Source organism: Nomascus leucogenys, chromosome 19 (genome assembly GCF_006542625.1).
Source record: "Nomascus leucogenys isolate Asia chromosome 19, Asia_NLE_v1, whole genome shotgun sequence".
In the NCBI taxonomy this organism is placed as follows: Eukaryota; Metazoa; Chordata; class Mammalia; order Primates; family Hylobatidae; genus Nomascus; species Nomascus leucogenys.
This window is the reverse complement of record NC_044399.1, coordinates 20321594-20347651: the sequence shown is the minus strand read 5'-3', so window position 1 is coordinate 20347651 and position 26058 is coordinate 20321594. Positions and strand designations below refer to the sequence as shown.

The 26058-nt window shown below is 36.5% G+C and overlaps 1 protein-coding gene across 5 annotated transcripts in view; it reads left to right on the top strand.

The window, feature by feature from the left end:
- Positions 1 to 26058, top strand: part of LDAH (lipid droplet associated hydrolase) — a 132027-nt gene that overhangs the window by 5543 nt on the left and 100426 nt on the right. For all 5 annotated transcript variants that reach the window (XR_004026994.1, XR_004026993.1, XM_030799862.1 and 2 more), the window contains exons 2-3: positions 9458 to 9613; positions 19639 to 19782. Coding sequence is in view for 3 of the 5 variants with exons in the window: in XM_030799862.1 (XP_030655722.1) it covers positions 9460 to 9613; positions 19639 to 19782 (298 nt within the window). In the remaining 2 variants the exon portion in view is untranslated. The remainder of the gene's footprint in view (positions 1 to 9457; positions 9614 to 19638; positions 19783 to 26058) is intronic.

Genomic DNA, 26058 nt, shown 5'->3' with positions numbered 1-26058 from the left:
TGTGTTTAACTTAACTTTGCAGATTGTGTTTTCCAAAGATGGCCACAATAGTAACTCTCATACCACATGTTCTTTTTACAATATGACTTTGACACTTCTTCTACTGACCCCTCTCAGTAGAAATGTCAAAGTCATATTGTACAAAGAACATGCTGTCTTTGAATATTGATGAACTTCTGTCTAACATGAAAGTGATGCTATGTGACTTTTGAGGGTAGGTCATAAAAGGTGATACAACTTCAATCTGGTACTCTTGGGACATTTGCTCCTGGAACCCAGCCACCATTTTCTGAAGAAGCTTAAGTAGCCCATATTGGCAGGCCAAATGGAGAAGGCACATGTAAGTGTTCCAGGCCAACAGCCTACGTGACAACAGCATCAGTCACCAGGCATATGAACAAAGATACTTCCAGATGGCTGCTGCCCCCAGTGATCAGATCACACCCAGTTGTTGAGTTTTCTCAGCTAACGCCCCAGACTTTGGATCAGAGATAGGTTATCTTTGTTGTGCCCTTTCTGAATTCCTCACTCACAGAATCCGTAAGCATAGTAAATGGTTGTCTTAAGCCACTAAGTTTTTGAGTAATATTTTAGATAGTGAGAGTAACTGGAACACCCAATGTTTCCTGAGAACATTTTATTTTCTTAAGTATGGTAACTGGTAGCTTGTGATACATGTTCTTTGGAAACCTGTTTGTGGAATTTCTGGTTTTCTAATTTTTTAGCTTGCCATTCAAGGCCTTCATAGTGAACAGTAGGACAGCTTCAGTATTGGCCTATACATATCCAGCAAATCAGTCTCCTCCCTGAATGGTATTTTATTTATAGTTTCTGTATCAGTATTCTTTCTTTTACTCTTCTAGAAAGCCCTTATGTTTATTCGCTATCTGATAGTCTCTTTTGTGAAGTGCCTTTTCAAATATTTAGCCCATTTTTCTATTGAGTTGTCTCACTGATTTGTAAAAGTTCTTTGTAAATTCTGGATATGTGCATGTTGGGAGAAAAATCTGTATTATATATCCTATGTGTATATATGTATTTCCCAACAACAGGTTCGTTTTCAGAATACTATACATATGTGTATATATGTGTGTGTGTATATGTATAGTGTTCTCCCACTCTGTGACTTGCCTTCTGACTCTCTTAATAGTGTCTTTTGCCAAATACAAGTTCTTAATTCTAATGGAGGATGGAATTTGAACGTCTTTTCCTTTTTTTTTTTGTATTTGAGATGAAGTCTCACTCTGCCGCCAGGCTGGAGTGCAGTGGCGCGATCTCAGCTCACTGCAACCTCCGACTCCCTGGTTCAAGTAATTCTTCTGCCTCAGCCTCCTGAGTAGCTGGGATTACAGGCACGTGCCACCAAGCCCAGCTATTTTTTTTTTTTTTTTGTATTTTTAGTAGAGACGGGATTTCATGATGTTGGCCAGGATGGGCTCGATCTCCTGACCTTGTGATCCACCTGCCTCAGCCTCCTAAAGTGCTGGGATTACAGATGAGAGCCACCACGCCCGGTGGTCTTTTCCTTTATGGCTCATGTTTACTATTACCTTGTTTAAGAAACCTTTGGCCACCCTAAGCTCAAAAAGGTATGTTCCAATGTCATCTTTTGGAAGCTTTATTGTTCACTTTTCACATTTAGATCTGTAATATACCTAGTACTATATTTTGTCTATGGTGTGAGGAAGGAGTCATGATTCATTTATTTTCCACATGGATATCCAGTTGAACCAGCATCATTTATTCGAAAGACCTTCTTTTCCTTAGTCCTCTGCAAGAACACCATTGTCATAAATGATGAAGATATATGTTTGGATTTGTTTTTGGATTTCCTGTTCTTGTCCACTGTTTTGTCTATTTTGTCTTTAATAATGGTATATTTTTATTAAACCTGGATGTAGGGTAAAGCCCTCCAACTTTGTGATTGTTCTTCAAACTTGTCTTGGCTATTCCTTTTTTTTGAGACAGAGTCTTGCTGTGTCGCCCAGGCTGGAGTGCAGTGGCACAATCTCCCCTCACTGCAAGCTCCGCCTCCCAGGTTCAAGCGATTCTCCTGCCTCAGCCTCCTGAGTAGCTGGGACTACAGACGCCCGCCACCATGCCCTGCTAATTTTTTGTATTTTTAGTGGAGACGGGGTTTCACCGTGTTAGCCAGGATGGTCTCAATCTCTTGACTTCATGATCCACCCGCCTCTGCCTCCCAAAGTGCTAGGATTAAAGGCGTGAGCCACCGCGCCCGGCCTTGTCTTGTTATTCTTGACTTTTTGCACTTCCACGTACGTATTAGAATTAGCTTAACAATTTCCATTTTTTTAAAAAGGAAAGGGAGAAAAACCTGATTTGGATTGGAATTTTACAAATCTAAGGATTAATTTGGAGTTTATACTAGTGAGTCTTCCAGTTCATGAATACGGTTTGTCCCCTTGTTATTTAATTTCTCTCAGTAATATCCAGCAAACCATATAGCTTTCTGTGTAGAGGTCGTGCACATCATTTGTTAGATTTATTCCTAAGTATTTGATTTTTTTGATGCTGTTATAAGTGGTCTCTTTTAAGTTTTATTTTCAAATTGTTTGTTGCTGGTATATAGAAATATATTTGATTTTCATATATTGACCTTTTAATTGGAATAGTATATGTAAGGGGTTTTTTTTGCATTTTCTATGTATGTCATCATGTTTGTGAATAATCACACTTTCTTCCTATCCAATCTAAATACATTTATATCTTTTTTTGGTTTCTTATTGCATTGGCTGAGACCTCAAGTATAGAAGTGTTGATAGCAGACCTCCATATCTTGATCCCAAACTCAGAGAGGTTTTCAATATTTTACCCTTAGTAAACATTTACTGAAGATTTTTAATACTTGTATTATATGAAAAAATATGTATTTCATATTTATATTTTATAAAATATTTATTTCTCACTTTTTAAGAATTTTTTCATGACTATTGGATTTCATGAAATATTTTCTGTATCAATTGAGATGACTATATAAGTTTTCTTTACTCTGTTAGTGTGGTAACTTAAACTGATTAAATTTTGAATATTTAAACAACTTTTCATTTCTGGTATATACACAATTTAATTGTCATCTATTACCCTTTTATATAGCACTAGATTTGGTCTGCTAATATTTTGAATAGTTTTTGCATCTATCTCAACCTTAATTATAATGTACATTTTAAACTAAAAATTACAAAGAATTGCTGATTTCATAAAATGAGTTGGGAGGTGTCCCTCTTTTTCTATTCTGTGGACAACTGTATGTAAAACTGGTATTATTCCTTTCTCAGGTGTTAATTTCATCTGGACCAAGAATTTTATCTTAAAATATAAGTTTATTAAGAGTCTTCTAGTCTTTTTTCTTTTTGTATCTGTTGGATTTGGTTTTTTTGTTTGTTTATTTGTTTGTTTTGGAATTTGCCCATGTCAAGTTTATTGGTATACATTTCTTCATAATATTTGTTTATTATTTTTTGATGTCTGTAGAATCTGGAATGATATCCTTTTTTCACTTCTGATATTGATTGATTGTGCCATCTCTTTTCTTGAGAAGTCAAGGGTTTACTTATTTATAGGTGTTTTCAAAGTAAAAACTTTTGGGTTTGCTAATCCTCTCTAATGTAAACAATTTTTCCTATTTCATTAATATCTACTCTTCATTATTATCTTTTTTCTATTTTCTTTATTTGGATTCATTTATTTTTTTTCTAATTCCTTAGGCCAAATGGTTAAGTCCTTTATTTGCAGCCTTGTTTTCTAATACATGCATTTCAAAACTTTGAATTTTCCTGCATTCATATCTTTATCTGCATTTCATATATTTTGTGTCATATTTTCTATTCTCTATTGCTTCTCTGCTTTCTGCTTATTTCTTCTATATTAATTATTTTCTATATTTTATTAATTTGTTATACAGTCTTGTAAATTCTTTCAGTGGTTATGGATTTTTTTTAACATTTTCAAAAAGTTTTTCTGGCTTTTCTAATTGTTCTCAATGGAAGATTATTTGGGATATACAGATCACCAGCATGTTTATGTTGGCTTCTAGGCCAATTTTAAAAAATGACTAAAGTAAAACTTCTGATACCAATTAAAAATTTTGTATTTCTGCCCTGGGCCTTTAAAAGTCAAACCTGCACTTGACCAGTCACCATATATTTTCCAAGTAGGTTTAATATTAGTGCCTAGGAATAGCACTAATGAAGGTTCAGACACATGCAAAGTATATGCTCTGCTCTGTGTCATTGTGGCACAATAACAGAGTCCACAAAATTGTCCACATTTAATATTATTACGTTTAAAGTTTTTGGCATTTGAGGAAGTTCTGCTGTGTGGCATTGTGGGACAATAACATAGTCCACAAAGTTGTCCACATTTGATAATATTAGGTATAAAGTTTTTGGCATTTGAGGAAGTTTTAGAAGCTTCCTGTTCATCTTACATATGTAATAAATAATGTAAGTTGTGATTAGATATTGTTGGTACTTTAACTTTGAAAGAAAACCATCTTATTACCTCTTTTTCAAGTTTTATTGAAAGACTGTCTGGACATTTAATTGAAAACTATTTGGACATTGCAACACAAACCTTAAAAAAATCGTTATCATCTACAGTTCTTACATGAATAAAGCAATATTCTTACCAAGTAGCCAAAGTAAAATGCAGACATTTTACTGTTTGCTGAAGCTGATTAAGATGTATTATTTATAACTCCACTTTCAAATATTTTATTTATTAGTACATTCTTACTGTTCTCAATGGCTAACTTTATAATAAATAAATATTATAAGTATTTAACTACATAGAATCACTTAATGTATATTAAGTATATATTTAAACATATAAATAAATCAGCCCATGATGTTTGTATTATAAATAGTATAACAAATATTATAAATTTGAACCTCTAAAATTTATACTAGTCAAATTATCTAGGTTTGTATGAGATTTAATTGGAAAAAAAACCCTCTTACCAAATAAAATTAGAAGCCCATTAAGCAAATTAAAACCTATATTTAAGAAAATAGGCTTGCGTAAGTTGCACAGATTGTATCCACACTTGGTTTTTATCCAGCACAAGTCTTACTGCTTATGAAATTTGATTTTATTAAAGATTGCTTATGGGCTGAGACTGAAGGCGTGCCATTATCCTTTACCAGTATGTAATTACAACGTACTCTCCTTTGTTAATCTGACAGTTATTTGCAGAACTGAACACTACCTTGGATTCTTAGGTAGGGAAGAGTTTTAATTCTCATGCCTCAGATTTTCCACTGCTGCTTTTACATGGGTGTGTGAGATTCAGAAATATGAGAGTGAAGCAAAATAAAAGATGCTTTATAAATACATGGAATTAGGTGCCTACAGGGGAAGCTATACAGCAGCTAGCCAGCATTTTAATTCCATGTTTCTCAGCTTATTTTATTTGAGGTGTTAGAGTTGTACTTTTTTGTTTTCCAGTGTTTGCAGACTGAGCTTGATTTTCATATCTACTTGAATTCTCACTAATTTTGTGGCTAATCAAGCTCCCACTGTGTCATTTACTTGAAGTTAAGTATTGATATTTATGATTTGAATATATTTAACAACTTTATAGTTAATAACTTTAAATTCCCTTCTGGTGAAAGTATTCAGTTTGGCCAGTGTCTTCTCAGTCAGTGCTCTAATTTAATATAGTGTTTACTGCTAAATCTAATATTGTTGCTAACACATTATAAAGGTCAGAACTTACATAAATATACTGTAGTTTGTGATAGTTTTGGAGAATGGGCTACAGTGGCATTTATTAGTGAAGTAAAAAATCAGTCCATAAGAAAATATGAAGTGATACTTTATTTAGTCCATATATTTTTAGTGGACAGTGGTCTCCACTTTCTAAGTGGGGATTTTTCATTTTTCTAAGTATTCTTAAGAGAATCAGTTTTAGACTTTTGGTTAAACATAGAGGTTAGAATAAATATGTTTATTTCCTCCTAAATTCACTAAATTGACAGAATAAACAATAAAGGAATAAACAAAGAGAATGGAAGAGGCAATATAACATCAGGCTATAGAAGTGAAATTTTAGAAATGTTAGAAAAGAAATGCATAAATTATAACCAACTTAGCAGAGCAGTTTTGATGGAACATAATATTTGATCATTATATTGAGTTACAATTTATTTAATTATTCCTTAATATCGAGTCATATATATAATTTTTTTAGTGTCTGATAATGGGTTATCATAATTAAGCATTCATCTATCAATGACCATTTAGTTTTTTCAGCTTTTCACTGTTATAATTAGCATTCCATGCATCAGTCTTAAAATATTTTAGGTTTTTTTCAGAATTGAATGACTGAATCAAAGTTTATACCTTTTATGAGTATTGATCCATGCTGCCAGATTGCTTTGCGAAGCCATTTTTGTTATTACCATCAATGTGTGGAATTTCCCATTTCACTACAACCTAGCCAGCATTGCATTTGCCTTAGGGATGTTCAATCTGGGCAGGGACACATAGCCCTTGCATCAGTTGCTTGTCTGTGGTGCTGTGGGAAAGTGTGGCAGGACATGACAGATTTTACCAGGTGAAGCTTAGCTGTGTGCCTTTACCACTGCCACCTTATAATAAAGACAGATGCTGTGAGTTTAGAGGAAGAGGTGATTTCCTTTGTTTACCTGGGGTGCTCAAGAAAGGCTTCATGTAACAAGTAGAATTTGAGCTGTGTATAATGAGGGAAAGATTTATAAAGAAAAATTTGCACAGACACATGAGAGATATATCAGTCTGGATCAAACCAGAAGACAGAAGCCACATAGTAACTAAAATTGTTAGTTTAACTTAAAGAATTATTAGGGTACGATAAGAGAAAAACTATGAAGTCACTCTATAAGGAGAACTCCAAAAGGTACCCTCGGACTGAGGAAAAGTACCCAACGAAGGATGGAATTGAAATGAGGTTCAGACCTCATTGAAAGTGTGGCTATAGCCCATTGGATGGTAGAAAAATTTGCTGGGTTGTCTGAGCTAACGCTGGTGCACAATCACAGTGTGAGCAGGTGAGTTAAGAATGGTAGGAGAGCATGCAAAGGGAATCAGGGCAGTGCTGCAGGGCCACAGTAACAACCCTTGGGGTGCAAGTGAGTTGAGGTTGGCTAGTTAGTAGAAGGAGTTGGAGCACCATTTTAGATACCACCGGAATTGCAAGTTGGAGAGGCTTCCCTGTGTAGCAGTCTAGAGCACTGCTGTGTACAGCTTGGGGCAGGACAATATACCAAGCTGCTGTGTGTAACAAAGGTCAGGTGGCTGGCTGGCCAAGCTGGTGCATATGGTTTGAGGAGAGGGGCCGGGGAGTAGCCACCTGGTCTGGGGCTCCTGGCTATAGTGCTGCTGCTGCCTGAGTAGAGAGCTGGAGAAAGAAAGCACACAGCCGCTAGCCAGATGCTGGAGAAAGCTTTCCCCTGTAGGCACCTAGTACTACAGCAGTGTTTTTTTTTCAGCCTTGGCATTATTGACCTTCAGGGCTGGATAATTATTTGTTGTGGGGAGCTGTCCTGTGTATTGTAGGATATTTAGCAGTATCCTTGGCCAATATTCACTGTATCCCAGTAGTTCCCCAAGTTGTGACAATGGAAAAGATCTCCAAATATTGCTATATGTCCTCTGAGGGCAAATTGTCTCTAGTTGTGAACCACTGCAATAGAGAAATCTCACAGCAGTGGAACAGTGGAGGGGTAAAATATAAGCTCTCCAGAAACCTGCTGAGAAAACTCCTTCCTTCCCTTTCCAGTGCACTCTATTGACAGAGCTTAGCATCATGTCATACTGGCAAACGAAAAATATTTGAAAGGCCCAGATCCACTTTGCCAGATAAGACAATGAAGGATGAATTTGGAGTAGAGAGGTAATAAACTGATAGCTGTACAAAGTGCAGTTATGGGATTAAATATGGTTGGAGAATTAAATATGAGCAAAGTTATAGAAGCAGAAAAGCATAAGGGCACTAGGGAAATTCAAAGACAAGAATACTAAAGTACAAGGCTGATGTAAAGTGGTAAGAGGAGCATGAGCTAGAAGGGCCCTTTGAATGTAAAGTGGTAAGAGGAGCATGAGCTAGAAGGGCCCTTTGAGTGAGTGGAAGAGAGGGGAAGAGAAAGACAGAAAGACCAATGAAGGTTTGAGATTTGGTGCTGTCTGTAGATGAGGAAGGCAGAGGCAGAGGTGGAGGAGTGATAGAAATAATTGGGGCCTACATTTTTGCACATAACTAATTACTCAGGAAATGGTTCATGATAGTATATCCTGAGTTTTTTTCCTCCTATCCATTTCATAATTTAATGTAGTGCTTTAATACATAAAATATGCTTGTTGGGGCTGCATGTGATGGCTCATGCCTGTAATCCCAGCACTTTGGGAGGCCGAGGTGGGTGGATTATCTGAGATCAGGGATTCAAGACCGGCCTGGCCAACATGGCAAAACCCCATCTCTACTAAAAATACAAAAATTAGCCAGGTGTGGTGGCATGTGCCTGTAGTCCCAGCTACTCAGGAGGCTGAGGCAGGAGAATTGCTTGAACCTGGGAGGCAGAGTTTGCAGTGAGCCAAGGTCATGCCACTGAACTCCAGCCTGGGCAACATATATATATAAATATATATATAAACATATATATATAAATATATATATAAACATATATATATATGCACACACACAATATACATACATATATATAAATATATATAATATATATTGTGTGTGTGTATATATATATGTTTATATTTAATTCTCCAATATACATACATATATTTATATATATGTATGTATATTGTGTGTGTGTGTATATATATAGATAGTTATATATATAGATATATATACATATATTTATATATATGTATGTATATTGTGTGTGTGTGTATATATATAGATAGTATGTGTGGATATGTATTTATATGTATATATACATATATATATACACATATTCATACACACACACACACACACACACAGAATTTGGGAGAAGAGAAGAGTAATATGAGGAAATAAGAAACCATAGGGAGTTCATTGTCCCTCTTACTCTTCTATGGGGTGAATGCAAGGGCAAGCCAGAACCTCTGCACTTTCTCACCAGGTGAAGGTAGGGGAACCTGTCTCATGGTAATGCACAGAGCTAAAAGAGAATTACAGCAGAGGGAATTTGTGGAAGGTATGGTTGTGACTCAAACCCCTCTATAGTCTTTCATTTTTCCAAGGATATGTCTCCTCCTTTCTAAGTACTTTTGTGGTTTGTTTTACTTGTCTTGCAATCGTATAATCCAGCATCACTGAATAGTCTTGTAGTTTCCCAGATGTCCTTATGGCATTTCCTTCTAGGTATATTGAAACTTGCCCTTTTTTGTTCTTAAATTTTGTCTTTGGCTCAAGGTTTTACATTTTACTGACTCATCATACTACTTTTCTCCCCTTATTTAGAAATGGACTCAGAACTCAAGGAAGAAATTCCTGTGCATGAGGAATTCATTTTGTGTGGTGGAGCCGAAACCCAGGTTCTAAAATGTGGGCCCTGGACAGACCTCTTTAATGATCAAAGTGTCAAAAGGCCTAAGCTGCTTATTTTCATTATTCCTGGTGAGTATAAAAGTCTGGATGAGGAGACTTTTTATAGATACTCATAACTATGTCTGATTTTAAAGTAGAGAGAATTTGGTAAATATAGAAAACCTTGGTGAAGGAATTAAAATTGCTTGACCCATAGTTAACAACCACCCTTAATATTTTGATGGCTGGATTTTGTGTTTTTCTTCTATGTATTTACATTATGTTGTCTGTTGTGTGTGTGTGTGTTTGTGTCACAGTTGGAAGTATATACTATATATGCAGTTTCGTAATATGGTTTTTAAAGCATTTCTTAATATTTAAAACTTCATCAATATTTTTGCCAGTTTTCTAAACTTTTTCTGCCTCATTTCAACATGATTGTATGTTTATTATAGAATATTTGGCTGGGCGCGATGGCTCACGCCTGTAATCCCAGCACTTTGGGAGGCTGAGGTGGGTGGATCACAAGGTCAGGAGATCAAGACCATCCTGGCTAACGTGGTGAAACCCCATCTCTACTAAAAAACGAAAAATTAGCTGGGCGTGGTGGCACATTCCTGTAGTCCCAGCTACTCGGGAGGCTGAGGCAGGAGAATTGATTGAACCTGGGAGGCAGAGGTTACAGTGCGCCGAGATCACGCCACCGTACTCCAGCCTGGGGGGCAGAGCGAGACTCCGTCTCAAAAAAATATTTAAAAAATTAAAAATTAGAATATTTATTCTGATATTTGGCAGCTGAGTCACTTGTAACTTCTGCTAGATCATTGTCAATAGAATTAGGGACAGATGCTTGAGGGATTGCAGGCATTCGAAATGCATTTTAAATTGTGAGTTTGAACATACATGTTTATTCTTATTCTGTGAATTGCCAGTTTGAAACTCTTGCCCATTTTTCAATTGTGTTTTCAATGTTTTCCTTATGATTTTCAGTTGATTCTTACACAACTGTAAAATTGTGTTATATCTGTCATACGTGACAAGAATCTTTCCTGGTTTGTCTTTTGACATCATTTACAATGTTTATTTGGTTGTATAGAAAGTGTCATTGTTATGTGGCCAAAATGCTAACTCTCTTCCTTTAAGACTTCAGGGTTTTATGAGTTTCTTAGAGAGGGCTTTCCTACTCCAAGATTATAAAACAATACTGCCATGTCTTCTAGTATTTTTACAATTTCATTTGTGATTTTAAGTTGATTTTAAGATTTTAAGGGCAGGCACTGAGGAAGGGATCTACTTTTCTTCTCCCTCTCCTTTGGATAGCTTATTACATGGTCCACAACCATTTATTGTATAATCTGCCTTTCTCCTACTGGCTTGCAATGCTAACTATATCGTAAAGTAGATTATCCTGTGGCCGGGAGTCTCTTTCCGTGTTTTTTGCCTCTTCATGTGTTCTTCATATTTTTTAATAAATGCAGTTTTATGATACTTTTACATATTTTTTGGAACTTGTTCATTTTTATTCTTTTCCGGAATATCCTCTAGCTTCTTTTCTTTTGGCTGCAGAATATATTTTTTGGCTTCATTAGGAGGAAAAAAAAAGCTTAAATGATCTTTAAAGTCAACTTTCCTAAAATTGATCTCATAAAGGCAGAGAGTAGAATGATAGATACTAGAGGCTGGGAAGGGTGCAGGGCTGGGAGGAGGGATGAAGAGGGAGGTAAACAAATACAAACATGCAAGTTAGATGAAAGGTGTAAGTTCTATTGTTGGAACTTATTTATACCAACAGAATTGGCATAGTCAGCAGAGTAGACTGACTATAGTTAGTAGTGTATTGTATTGGTATAAAGTAGCTAGAAGAGAGGCTTGGGATTTTTCTCAACACATAGAAATGATAAATACTCAAAGTGAATGTACTAAAACACCCTGACATGATCATTACACGTTCTATACAGGTAACAAAATATCACATGTACCCCATGAATATATAACATAAATATCAATATCTTTAAAAAATAAATAATAACCAAAAAATCAGCTTTTCTAGTTCTAACAGATGTTCTCAGAGGCAACCACTTTTAACACTGGCATATTCCTGTGATATTTACTCCACATTCTTTTTTTTTTTTTTTTTTTTAGACAGAGTCTCACTCTCTTTCCCAGACTGGAGTGCAGTGGTACAATCTCAGCTCACTGCAACCCTCCACCTCCTGGGTTCAAGAGATTCTCCTGTATCAGCCTCATGAGTAGCTGGGATTACAGGTGTCTGCCACCATGCCTGGCTAATTTTTGTGGTTTTAGTAGAGACAGGGCTTCACCATGTTGGCCAGGCATGTGTTGAACTCCTGGCCTCAAGTGATCTGCCCGCCCCAGCCTCCCAAAGTGCTGGGATTATAGGCCTGAGCCACCGTGCCTGGCCTTTACTCATTTCTAAATGAAATACTTATATTTCTTCTTCTTGAGTTGTCTTTTGTTTTGTTTTGAGATGGAGTCTCTCTCTGTCGCTTAGGTTGGGGTACAGTGGTGTGATCTCGGCTCACTGCAACCTCCGCCTCCCAGGTTCAAGCAATTCTCCTGAGTTTTTAATATTAGATATTATCTATTGTCTTCCTCCATGAAAGAAAAAGATTAGCTTTCTTATACTTTCCCTTCTCCATGCACAATCGTATACCCCTCCTTCTCCATCTATATTCCTAGTATGGGAATATTTCAGTTTTTTGTTAGGTCAATATTCAGTGCTTTTATTATTATGACTATATATTATATTATGTTATGTATATTATATTATATTATATTATATTATATTATATTATATTATACATAGCTAAGCCTATAGGGAATTACGCATGCATTTCCTTTCTTATATATTTTTGTTTGTTTTCCCTGGGTTAATGATGTTCTGTTATTTTTTTGCTTAGTTTTTTGTGCTTTAATCACTTATTTATCCTAGAACTATTCTCTAGAAGTGAAAAGAATCCTTTCAATGCATTTGAGTCATCAGTCAGTTTTCAGAATGCTCTGTCCTTTGGCTCCAGTCTGGACTGATTGCTCCCCGGGCCTGCTGCATAGTTGCCATCCTGGGGACTTCTGTCACTTTCTCCTGGCTTGGATCCCCTGTTTCTCAGATCCCACATTTTTATCTTAGTTTATTCTCTTGTTTTTGGTAGAGCATATCTTCTAGTAGCTTCCATAGAAGAGGTACAAGAGAAGTAACACAGCATGCTGGAAAGTGTGTTACTTTCCAGTATGGTACTTCCATTCTCAGCTGGACTAAGATTCCTGATCCAGAATTTCTCTTTGTTTTAACCACTAATGGGAATAAACTATTCTTCAGCCAGGATGTAACAGTCTTTCTGGAAGTCAGTCCGTTCAGCATCTATTAACATAAAAATACATGTACTTTTCCAGTAGTGAAGGAGAGTTTGAAATTATAGGCATGGCAAGTGCTGTTTGATGGAGCAGAGATTTGGAATAGCATATAGCATAGGATAGAGAAAATAAGTAGAAACATTATCTTGAACTGGAGAAGGGATATCCTTCTAAGGCTAGAAAGAAGGAGGTGAAATTGGTTACTAAAATGGAAAAGTATAAAGGCGTATCAGAGGGAAGTGAAGTCTCCTGCTTCCTGACCGCTGTTTTCTCTGTTAAGAGTTGAGATCATGTTTTGGATACTAATCATTTCCAGCTCATGAAAAGATCTAGGCCTGTGGTTCTTAAAGTTGGTGTCAGGATCAGAAATATTGCTTGAGAACTTTAAAAATGCAATTCCTGGGCTCTATCCCTGACCTTCTGAACCAGAAAGTCTGGGGGTTGGGCAATCAGTGTTTTAACAAGCCCTGCAGGGAACTGTGATATGCATATCTGATCCAGGATGTAGTCATGGGAATGAATTGCTTAAGTTTAATGTAGGTGAAGTTCTTTGGATTTCATCATAATAATGAATTATGGGACAAAGTTTTTGGCTCAGTCAGTCCAACTGGATTTTGAAATGTCCTGACATGACATGTGAAACTGTCATTTAAGGGTCAAGGCTTTCAGAGAATGTGTGACTAAAAAGTTGATAGATGGAAATAGATGGCTTGAGTCTTAAAGAAGAAGAGGTTGTTCTAATAGTGAGGTGAAATAGTAAGTGGGACAGACAACCCACCCACTTCCCCACCTTGAGATAGTATTTATTCCCTCACTCTTTTATCCCAGGTGCTAGGAATACTGTGTTGCATTAAGTCTTTGCTCTCATTGAGTTATATGTGGTGTTAGAGAAGAGTGACTGAGGCCTCTGCTGAAGAGGATTGAAAGGAAGAGAGCCCATTACAGGGGAGAGCCAGATTTCAGATATGGTGAGGAGATAAAGGGAGTATTCAGTGAAGACACTGAGAGTGGAGGGAAGCATAAAACATTTGTGGTTTGATAGTCTCATTGTTTATAGTGCTTTGACATTTTCAGATCATATTTCATTTCCTAGTGTTCTTTTATGTTTGCCCTGCTCATTAGTTTGTGGGATTTAGAATTGTATTTTCTTTTTCTTTTTTTTTTTTTTTTTTTGTGTGTGTGTGTGTGTGGCAGGTTTCGGCTAATCTATTTACACTGTGGGAATAATCAGGATAACAGTATTTCAAGGATTGTGAAGCCACTATGGACACCATGTTATGTCCATCTCTGATAGACTGACATAACATTTCATTTTAAATCACATTGCTTTTGCAGCTAGCAAAATTAATTCTTCACTTCTAATTTAGTAATGATAATGGTGAGTTTTCTTTTTTATAGTCTCTTGTTTAATGGATGCAATATCATTTTCTTTTCTTTTCTTTTTTGCATTTGTAAGAATTTTTACTGTGTTCCTTTTTTGATCAGAATCCACAGATTGAAGAACTTTTAATTTAGTTTCATTTTTTCCGATGAACCTCAGATCTTGGATTTCTGTAAAGTAACATTGTCCTTGGACTTTCTTTAAGTAGTGAAATGAACAAAGGGAATCAGATTGAGAACTCACCATAGAGTACACAGAATCGTAATTCTTAGGAGGTCATATGGAGATAACAGAATCATGTGAAGTATCGAGTGCTGTGAGCACAGTGGTTGGAGATCTAGCAGATAAGGCTCCATGAATGAGTCCAATAGGTCTGTCTACATGGCAACCTATTATATAGATACTGTGCCATATTAACTTGATATGTGCCAGTTTTCATTCCTCTCCCTACAAAATTAACTGGAAGGTATAAGTCTATACTTGCAGTGTTGTATAGTTGGAGTTTATTAGCAGTCAGGGCCTAGAGATTATCACTACAACTTCTGTCATACATTGCATGGGTGTTTGACTGATTTGACTGTTATGAGCATGTTCAGTTGTGTGTTTATAACACATTTTGATGTAAACTTTTGATTAAATATTTTACTTGCATGTCTGCATTGGAATGTTTTCCAACATCCTTACACCTGGACCTCCCCCATACCCCTCCGTGTGTGTGTCTTGTTTAGTTGCATAAGCATAGGCCTTTTAATTTTCTTTGTGGTTTCTTAAAAAGGAGGTTTAAGTGGTGAAGTATGAAGTACTGTATGCAATCGTATTTAAGCATTTTGCATTGCATTTTCCACTTCTGTCTCTGTTATAAGTTAGACCTTTATGTTACTTGCTATGCATTCAGTTTGAAAGGATTTATTGTATGTGGGTGCCATGCACCCAATCTAGTGCTGCTTGGTGCCACCGGATACAGAGAACTATAGCAAGTGATGGCTACTTTTAAAGAAGTTGAACTTTTAAGTTTGGTACATTATACATGCTACAATATTAAGTATATTTCTGACAGGATAAAAATTCCATTTTTTTCTGCATCTGTTGAGGATCGTATGGTTTTTCTTTTATGGTTGGGTAATGTGGTGGATGATGTTAATTTTTGAGTGTTAAACCAATCCAGCCTTCCCTTGATAAATCCCACTTGGTCATGATGTATTATGCTTTTAACATTTTGATGGACTCAGTTTGCTAAAATTTTGTTTAGAATTTTTCCATCTTTGTTCACAAGGTATAGTGGTCTGTAGTTTTCTTTTGTCTTTTTCTTTTTGCAATGTCTTTATGTGGTTTTGGTATGAGGGTGATGCTGGCCTCATAGAATGAGTTAGAATATATTTCTTTCTTGATATGGTTTGGCTGTGTCCCCACCCAAATCTCTTCTTGAATTGTAACTCCCACAGTTTCCACGTGTTGTGGGAGGGGCTCAGTGGGAGGTAATTGAATCATGAGGGCAGGTCTTTCTCATGCTGTTCTTGTGATAGTGAATAAGTCTTATGAGATCTGATGGTTTTATAAAGAGGAGTTCCCCTGCACACACTCTCTTTCTTTTTGCCTGCTGCCATCCATGTAAGACGTGACTTGCTACTCCTTGCCTTCCACCATGATTGTGAGGCGTCCTCAGCCATGTGGAACTGTGAGTCCATGAAACCTCTTTTTTGTGTGTGAGTTGCCCAGTTTTGGGTATGTCTCTATCAGCAGCATGAAAACAGACTAATACATTTCTCTTCTATTTTCTGAAAGAGTTTTTATACATTGGGCATTTTTGTTCCTTTAATGTTTGATAAAATTCACCAGCGAAGCTGTGTAGGCCTGGATTTTCTTTGTGGGAAGATTTTTAACTTAAATTCCAATTAATCCAATCAATTTAGGGCTTTTTAGATTGTCTGTTTCTTCTTGAGTGAACTTTGATAGTTTCTGTCTTTCTAGAAGTTTGTCTATTTTATCTAAGTTGCTAAATGTATTGCTATGAAAATTTTCGTATTTTTCCTAATTACTCTTCTAAGATAGAAAATTTTTTTTTAATTTAAATCTGATTATGCCTTAACCCTGCTCAATCTCTTTTAATGTTACTTAGATTAAAAGCCAAATTACTTATAATGGCCCAAAAGGTATCACATGATTGTATTTCTCTTCCTCTTCAACCTGATCTCATACAAGATTTGATATCTCTCATTATGCTTTAGCCACACTGATAGATTAGATGCAACGGGAGGAACCAAGGATTATGGACTGTCTTCCATTTCTTCAAGAGCTAAGATCTTTATTTCTCAAGGGCCTTTGAATTAGCTCTTCCAGAGCTAAGATCTTTATTTCTTGAGGGCCTTCTCCCTCCTTAGTATTTATTCTCTTCCTTCAAATTTTCACAAGGCTTATTTCTTGCCATTTTGGGGTCTTAGCTAAATGTCACCTCCTCAGACCTTTTTCTCACTCTATTCTCTTCCCTTCTCTATCACATGTGACCCTATTTATTCCTTTTATAGGAGTTCTCACACTCTTTATCTCACCTATTTAGTTATGTGTTGTATATTCTCCCACTAGTACATAAATTCCAAAAAGGCCCTCATCTGTCTTTTGCCTGACATAGTGACTTTCATACAGTAAGTGCTCAATAAATAATTGAGGGCTAAAAGAAGCTGTAATTCTGAATAGAATGAATGAACATAAGTAATTGGCATCATCATTTACTTGATGATGATAAAATTGTGGATCAGAAAGCTTAAGAACTCAGACTTAATCCCAGAGATAGGGAGAAAACTTTGTTTTATTTATTTATTTATTCTTCTTCATTTAAAAAAATACGTTAAGTTCTGGGATACATGTGCAGAATGTGCAGGTTTGTTACATAGGTATACATGTGCCATGGTGGTTTGCTGCACCTGTCAACCCATCATCTAGGTTTTAATGCCCGCATGCATTAAGTATCCATTATCTAGTACTCACTGTTTTTCGTATATCCTGTCATTGTAACTTACATCTAAATCATGGGGTTATCTGTGGTGTCTCCTTAATGTTACACCAGTTTTTAATTGTTATAATAGCTGTAGTATTAATAGCTGCCATTTATTCAGCCCCTACCATGTGCCAGGTTTTGTGCAAGTGGCTATCCATTTGTTATTTCTAATGAAAATGCCAACTACTTTATAGAGATATTGTAAGACTAACTAAAACAAGGAAGGCAGAAGATCCTACACCGGATTACTGATGTTTTTTAAAAATTCAGTATTATGATTTTCTTTTGCATATACTTTCAGTCATCAAATATTTATTTAGCACTTACCATATATGTGATGTTGGCTAAGTTATTTAACCTCTCTGTACTCAGTTTCCTCATCCATAAAATGGAAGTAATGATAGTGCTACCTCATATGATAATTAAAGAATATATGTAAAGCACCTAAACACTGCCTGGCATGTAGTAAGTTATAGTACCTAAAAATATTAGCTATTATTATTTTCTAGCCATATGAAGAAATCTATGAGCAACGTAAGACATGTGAATATGGGGTATAACATATTCCTAGAAGGTTATACTCAGTAATATAAAAATATAAAATTTTTGTAAAGTAATATATTAATGAGATGAAATTTTAGTCACAATCCCAAAGAGATTTTTAAGAATTGAAACTAGTGAAAATAACTCTAAAGTTTATGAGACCAGCCTAGAAAATTTAGAAAAAGAAAAATAAAGGGAAGGGATTTGCCCTACTGGTTAACATTTAAAAAAAAATGTAGTAATTAAGACAGTATGGTCCTGGCAGAGGAGAAAAGGAAAAATAAACGGAATTATTTGGTATCGCAATTAGCAAGGGAATGTAAAAAGCTAGTATTGGGTCTGAAGATATTTCAAATCAATGCAGAAAGAATGGATTATATAATAAATGGTCTTGGAACAATTGGCCAGTCACTTGGAAAAAAGTTGTATTGCTACTTAGTATTTTATACTAAAAAATATTCTAAACTTACTGAAGACTTAAATGCATAAAACATGAAACAGTGCCACCCACAGCTTCCATAGATGTTAATGGCCCCTGTGCTGGTATGCCCTTCCTCCCTTCTTTCTTCCTTAGCTATACAGTGGCCAGTAAACTGACCAAAGAATATATTTCTGCATTTGAGGAAGTTTTCATCCTATTTGACAAAGAAGCCAAAAGCACCATCACAAAAAGGAATTTGGAACTTGGGTCACTAGGTCAGAATGCAACAGAAGCAAAATAATATGGATGCTACAGCCGTTGTATATTACCATTATAGCTAGACGTTGTTGTACAAGTTTGAATACCTAACATTTATATAATACTTTCTATGTTTCAGGCAGTGTTACAGTGCTTTACATATATTGATTCACTTAGTCTTCAAATGAGGTAGTACCATTATTACACATTTTGTGGATGAGGAAACCAAGGCACAGGGAGGTTAAATAGCTTGGCCAAAGCTCACACAGTTGGTAAGTGGCAAAGCCAAGATTCCAACCCAGGTAGTCTGGCTCCAGAGTCTATGCTCTTAACCACTTTACTACATTGCTTATCTAGCAAACTGAAAGATATAAAAATGGAGTAGAAATCAGTGAAATTTGACAAGGATGACAGTGGTTATTTACATCAGGCTCCAGAACCATGTCATGTAATTGCAGAGACCAGAAAACCTAACAACATGAAGAAATAGATAAACTGATCAGAGAAATAGATATTGATGGAAATGGACTAGTAGCTGTGAAGACTTTATATAGATGATGATTACAAGATGAAAATCCCATTTCGTTGTAATTTCCCCCTACAGATCTAGCAGATTGAATGTTTTTAAAAAGATCATTTATTTATTCTGTTTCTTTATAGCAAACTCATGTCAAAAATAACTTCTGTACACACATAAGAAAAATCTACATGTACTTGTAGACGTTTGTTTCCCCAAAAGATCAAGCAGTACACCTGTTTACAATTATAAGTGCGAGTGATAAGTGACAAGGAAACAGTAGACTCCTTAAAGCTCTCCCTGTGCATGCTTCTTACACTATTTTGGCTGTCTTGTTTTTCTGGTTTTCATGTGCCTTGTTAACTGAGCATGACCAAATCTTGAAGTGCCTTATATGCAGTATTACTGATTTTAGACTTTTTCCAGATGACTTTATCTGGAAGACACTGAAGGGTGTTTAAATAGGGTACTGCTGTGATTTTAATGGATGTTTGAAGATAATCTCTCTTGGGTACTCTGAAGAATTCAGAGGAAAGTGTGAAAAGAAACAGGCCCATCTTTTCTAGCCTGCATGTCATCTTATGCCTGTTTATTACTTTGATTAATCTAAGGTCTGTGTTTCTTTTCTTAGGTAACCCAGGTTTTTCTGCCTTTTATGTGCCATTTGCAAAGGCTTTATACTCTTTGACAAACAGACGCTTTCCAGTTTGGACTATCAGTCATGCTGGGCATGCGTTGGCTCCCAAAGACAGGAAGATTCTTACAACATCAGAGGGTATGTCCTTGTTAATATCTACTTTCCTTTACAGTGAGTGGAGGGTCATGTTTCTAGCAAGCCTGCTAAGGTTAAGAGTTACACCAGTGGAAACTTCTGCTTGTGGCATTAGGCCCATGGTGCCATATTTCGGTAAACTTAGAATTTTAGAGACATTTTAACTCTTCAGGTAATTTTCTGTAAGAATATGGGTAGATAAAACAATCTATGACTTGCCTTCTTTGTTTACCAATTAGTAATCAACTGTGTGTTTTTTGATCATGTATTATTTTTCCAGGGTTGTTCTAGCAGGAATGGTAGGGAAAAAGCAGTCCCCAACCATTTTGGCGCCTGGGAACCAGTTTTGTGGAAAACAATTTTTCCACAGACTGGGGAGGGGTGGATGGTTTCGGGATGAAACTGTTCCACCTCAAGATTATCAGGTGTGCAACCTAGATCTTGCATGCACAGTTCACAATAGGGTACTCCTATGAGAATTTAATGCTGCCGCTGATCTGACAGGAGGCAGAGCTCAGGCGGTAATGCTTACTCGTCCATCGCACACCTTCATCTGTGTGGCCGGGTTCCTGACAGACCACAGACAGGGGTTGGGAACCCCTTTTATAAACCGTGTTCTTTACTTTAAAGAAGGTTTTTCTCTCATATTTAGAGAATAACTAAGTGATAAACCGTGGCCTGCTAATCATATAGACACCTAACGGGTAAACAAAGGAGAAAACACAGTTTGGGTTAGGAGAGACTTTGTGGAGTAGGCGTGTGTCTTAGTCAGTTTGGGCTGCTATAGCAAAATACCATAGACTAAGTAGCTTTTAAAAATGGAAATTGATTTCTCATAGTTTCTTGAGACTGGACGTCCAGTCCAGTCTGCACTGGCAGATTCGATGTCTGACGAAAACCTACTTCCTGATTCACAGATGGCATTCTTGCTGTCCTCTCGTGGTGGACAGAGGAGGCAAGCTCTCTTGGGACTCTAGTGGGCTCTATCCTTATTACCACATCTAATCCTAATTACTTCCCAAAGACTCCCCTCCACCTCTTAATAGCATTTGGGCACAGGGTTTCACCTATGGATTTGGGGGCCATATAAGCATTCAGACCATTACAATTGGTTTTGACAATTGAATAAGATTTGGATTTAGGGCATGGAGGTGGGTGCAGAGGTACAACAGATACAAGGAGTAGCACAGAAGGGAACAAGATTTAGTAGGGATGTTACTGCTAAGCAGGGCCAGTTTGAGAGGGACTTTGAGAGCTGGAGAAAGAGCCAGGACTCCATGCTGGAAGGCTTCTAAATGGAAGAAGTAATACCATGGAGATGCAAACTACCTCCTTTAAATCTGTGAGAATTCTAGCATGTTCACTGTTCCAAAAAATAAAAAATGAGAGAAAAAATAACAAATATAAGTTTATAAAACATAAACATAACTTTATAAAAGTACAGCATATCCAAGAATTGAGGGACAATTTCAAAAGGTGTAACATGTGGAATGCTCTATAGGCATTCCATTCAAGGGCGTTTTGTCCTAGGGAGTTTCCTTTAGTTAATTTGAGGTGAGATCAAGGTGGCTGTGACTTCATTGCCCAGTTTGCTTCTGGTTCTTGTATGTCTCTCTGGTGGTATGAGCATCTTTTTGTGCTTATTGAGCTTCTCAGTTTTAAAGATATTTTACAATAAAGTTACATTTTACATCTATAGTCTTCATTACTATATATGCATGATTCTTTTAGACATTGATATACAAGGTTGAACATACAAAAGCCTGTACTCTTTGAAGGCTAGTTTTGATTATATTTATTTTTAATTGTATTCTCTGACCTCAGCCTATGATCCTCATATCAGATACAATTTTTTGTTTCTATTTTAAAATTTGAATATGGTGGCAATAAATATGGTTGCATATGTGAACTCTTCTGAATACTTTCTGAAAAACATTAGTTTACTAATCTGTTATTTGTGTAAATGTTGCACGTCAGATAAACAGTATCAATTTATCTAGTTTTATCTAATTGTTAACCTTGTATTTTGCAGCTGACTGTTTAGCTGCAGGGAGTATGTTGTGTAATTTTCTATTTATTTTCTAAATGGATTACCTTCCTTTATTGTATTTTTATATTAAAAAGTTATATGTGCTTATTAAACAATTTAGTATGGAAAACTGAATAAGAAAATAAAAAATCAGTGTCCTAGAAGTTAAAGGTTGAAAAGAAATACTAAAACTTCATAAAGTTTTAATTATGCTTAAACATTTTCAACCTAAAGCCTAACGTTAGCACCTTGGCACTGAGATGAGATTTTTCAATGAATAATACTTTGTGTAATAGCTCAGATATTTTCTAGGCTGAAGTAAGCATCTAGGAATAGCAGCACCAGGGACTATATTTTTAGTGCTTTTTCCCCATGACAATATCGTGATGAAGTGTGTATCTTAAATGTTAGTGAAATAGTTACATTTAGATTTTCAGGGTATTTTTTTTCAACATCTATTTGCTTATTACCCGTTCAAAACTTGTATTTGGCGTATGTTATACATTAAGAAAATATTTAGCATAGAATTTTTTTTTAAATAAATAGTGGACTTCCAGTTTCAGCTCTGACATGTAGAACTTGGAATTTGTCACTTCTCTCCTCACAATAAGAAAAAAGCTGAGGCGGAGTGTGGTGTCTCATGCCTGTTATCCCAGCACTTTGGGAGGCCAAGGCAGGCGGATCACGTGAGGCCAGGAATTTGAGACTAGCTTGGCCAACATGGCAAAACTGCATCTCTACTAAAAGTACAAAAATTAGCCAGGCATGGTGGTGTTTGCCTGTAATCCCAACTACTCGGGAGACTGAGACATGAGAATTGCTTGAATCTGGGAGGCAGAGGTTGCAGTGAGCCGAGATTGTGCCACTGCACTCCAGTCTAGGTGACAGAGTGAGACTCTGTCTCAAAAAAGAAAGAAAAAAAGAAAAGAAAAAAGTTGAACAAAACTAAAAATTATTTTTCTTAGACCTTTCAGAGAATTGAGGTCACAGGACAAATTGTCACCTAAAATCTAGAGAGACGAGGAAATACAATGAAGATCAGCTTATCTGAAGCAGAAGACAATAGTGCCATTTATGTAGAATACATAAATGGTGATTTTGATGAATTGCTGGGGGTAAAGTACAGACTATTTTAAGAGTAACAAACTTCTGCAAGCCTATTCTTGGGGGACTTCCTCACTTTCATAGGTATTACTTCTAGGAACCTCATCAGATTCTTTTGTGAAAATTTGAGAAATGTCCCCTATGGTTTTTTGTTAGGAGTGGAAGAGAAGTAAGCATTTTGCAGTATGCCCAGAATATTCTCAATAACATGGCTTACTTTCCAAGGGAAAAAGAGTTCCAGAGCTTTATCCAACCTGGGGGAAGGGCAGTTAGCCAACTCCGTCTTCCCCTAGCCTTCCTGTCTCACATGCTGGAGGAGAAAAAAAGATGACAAAAACTTTTGAAGATCACAGCACAGGCATTCGGGCCCACTGAAAGACTGAGGTTTAATCATTACATTATAGGATGCTTCCCTCCTCATTTTACCACCATGTCTACAGGCCTCTACTTAATAATAGTTCATTATAACTATAGGAGCTACAAGACACAAACTCTATTTAAGAAGGAGTTCTTAGGGAAAACCAAAGGCAATGGAGGAAAAAAAAAACAAGAACATTAGAAGAAACTGAAGTTTCTGATACCTGTAGCTACAGAAAACATTAAGCATAGCCCTGGCCAGGCATGGTGGCTCATGCCTGTAATCCCAGCACAGATATACAGTTTATTTTTCTTGTTCCAGATTGATCTGGTAGATAGTTGTTTATTCAAAGTAATAAAAGTAACAGTATGTTGGGTAATTACAACATGGATAAATGAAATGAATGTCAATCATGTTATAAGGGATGGAAGAGAGGAATTGGGAATACTCAGTTGTAACATACCTGGACTAAAGGTGAAGTGGTATAGTGTTACTTCAGATGAACTTGGTTTTGTTTGTTTGTTTGTTTTGAGGCAGGGTCTCACTCTCTCTCCCAGGCTGGAGTACATTGGTACAATCTTGGCCCACTGCAGCCTCAACCCGCCAGGCTCAGGTGATCCTCCCACCTCAGCCTCCCAAGTAGCTGGGACTACAGATGCATGCCACTACACCTGGCTAATTTTTGGATTTTTAGTAGATGCAGGGTTTCACCATATTGCCCAGGCTGGTCTTGGAACTCCTGGGCTCAAGCAATCTGCCCTCCTCAGCTTCCCAAAGTGCTGGGATTACAGGCATGAGCCACTGTGCCCAGCCAAAAAAAAATTTTTTTAGTAAGTATAATTATTATGAGAAGAAGGGAGAATGTTAGATCATTTAAAATGCTCAATTAAAGCTAGGAATAGAGAGTAGGATTTTAAAAAGAAAGAACAAGTATAACAAAGAAGAAACATTTATAAATATGATAGCTATTAATTCAACTATGTCAGTAATCACTTTATTTATTTATTTAGAGACACAGTCTCACTCTGTCACCCAGGCTGGAGTGCAGTGGTGCCATCGAGACTAACTGTAGCCTGAAACTCCCAGGCTTAAGTGATCATCCCACCTCAGCCTCCTGAGTAGCTGAGACCACAAGTGTGTGCCAGCATGCCTGGCTAATTTTTGTATTTTTTTTATAGGGACAGGGTTTTGTCATGTTGCCTGGGCTGGTCTTGAACTCCTGGGCTCAAGTGATCTACCTGCCCTGGCCTCCTGAAGTGCTAGGATTACAGGTATGAGCCACCATGCCCAGCCTCAGTAATCACTTTAAATGTGAATGGTCTAAATATACCAATTAAAATACACAGATTGTTGGAGTGGTAGGGGGAGATCCAACTATATGTTGTCTACAAGAAACCACTTTAGGACCAGGCACAGTTATACACGCCCATAATTCCAGCACTTTGGGAGGACGAGGTCAACAGATTGCTTGAGCCCAGGAGTTTGAGACCAGCCTGGGCAACATGGTGAAACTCCATCTCTACAGAAAAATACAAAAATTAGTCAGGCGTGCTGGCCTGCACCTGTGGTTCAGCCTACGCAGGAGGCTGAGGTGGGCAGATCACTTGAACTCGGGAGGTTGAGGCTGCAGTGAGCCGAGATCATGCCACTGCACTCCAGTCTGGGTGACAGAGTGAGATCTTGTCTTTAAAACAAACAAACATTTTAAAACAAACAAACAAAAACTTTAAATATAAAGACACATATGTTGCAAGTAAAGGGATATACAGAGATATACCATGGTAGCACTAGTCAAAAGAAAGCTGGAGTAGCTATTTTAATTTTAGACAAAGCAGGCTTCAGAAAAAGGAAAATGTCAGGGATAAAGAGGAGCATTACATAGTAATAGCACCAGTTCTTCAAGGAAACATAACAATCCTTAACAAATATGTACCTAACAACAAAGGTCAGAATGCAGGAGGCAAAACTGATAGACTGCACTATTCTAAGTGGAAACATCAGCAATCCTTTTTCTGTAATTAATAGATCCAGCAAACAGAAAGGCAGTAAAGATATAGTTGAACTGAATTGCACCTTCAGTCAACTTTATTTAATTGACATTTATAGACTACTTCATCTAACAACATACTCTTCTCAAGCACACATGGAGCATTCACCAAGATAGACTACATTCTGGGCCATAAAACATACCTTAACAAACTTAAAAGAGTATAAATTATACAAGGTATGCTCTTAGACTACAGTGGAATTAAACTAGAAATCAACAACAGAAACATAGCTATGAAATCCCAATATATTTAGAAGTTAAACAACACACTTTTAAATAACACATGGGTCAGTGAAGTCTCAAGAGTAACATAAAAATACTTTGAAAAAATAAAAGTGGAAATACAGCTTATAAAAATTTGTATGATATAGCAAAACTAGTGCTTAGAAGGAAATTTATAGCATTGACTGCATATATTAGAAAAGAAGGAAGATCTAAAGTCAGTTACCTAACTTTCTGCCTTTAGGACACTGGAGAAAGAACAATTTAAGCCTAAAGCAAAGAGAAGAAAAGATGATAAAAATGGGAACACAAATCAATGAAGTTGAAAACAAGAAATTATTAGAAAAAAATGAACAAACCAAAAGCTAGTTATTTAAAAGACTAATAAAATTAATAAACCCGTAGTCAGGCTAACCAAGGGGGGAAAAAGAGAAGACACAAATTACAAGTATTCAGAAAGAAAAGAAGATTCATTGCTGCTGATCTCTTAGATAATAAAAGGACAATAAACTTAACTTA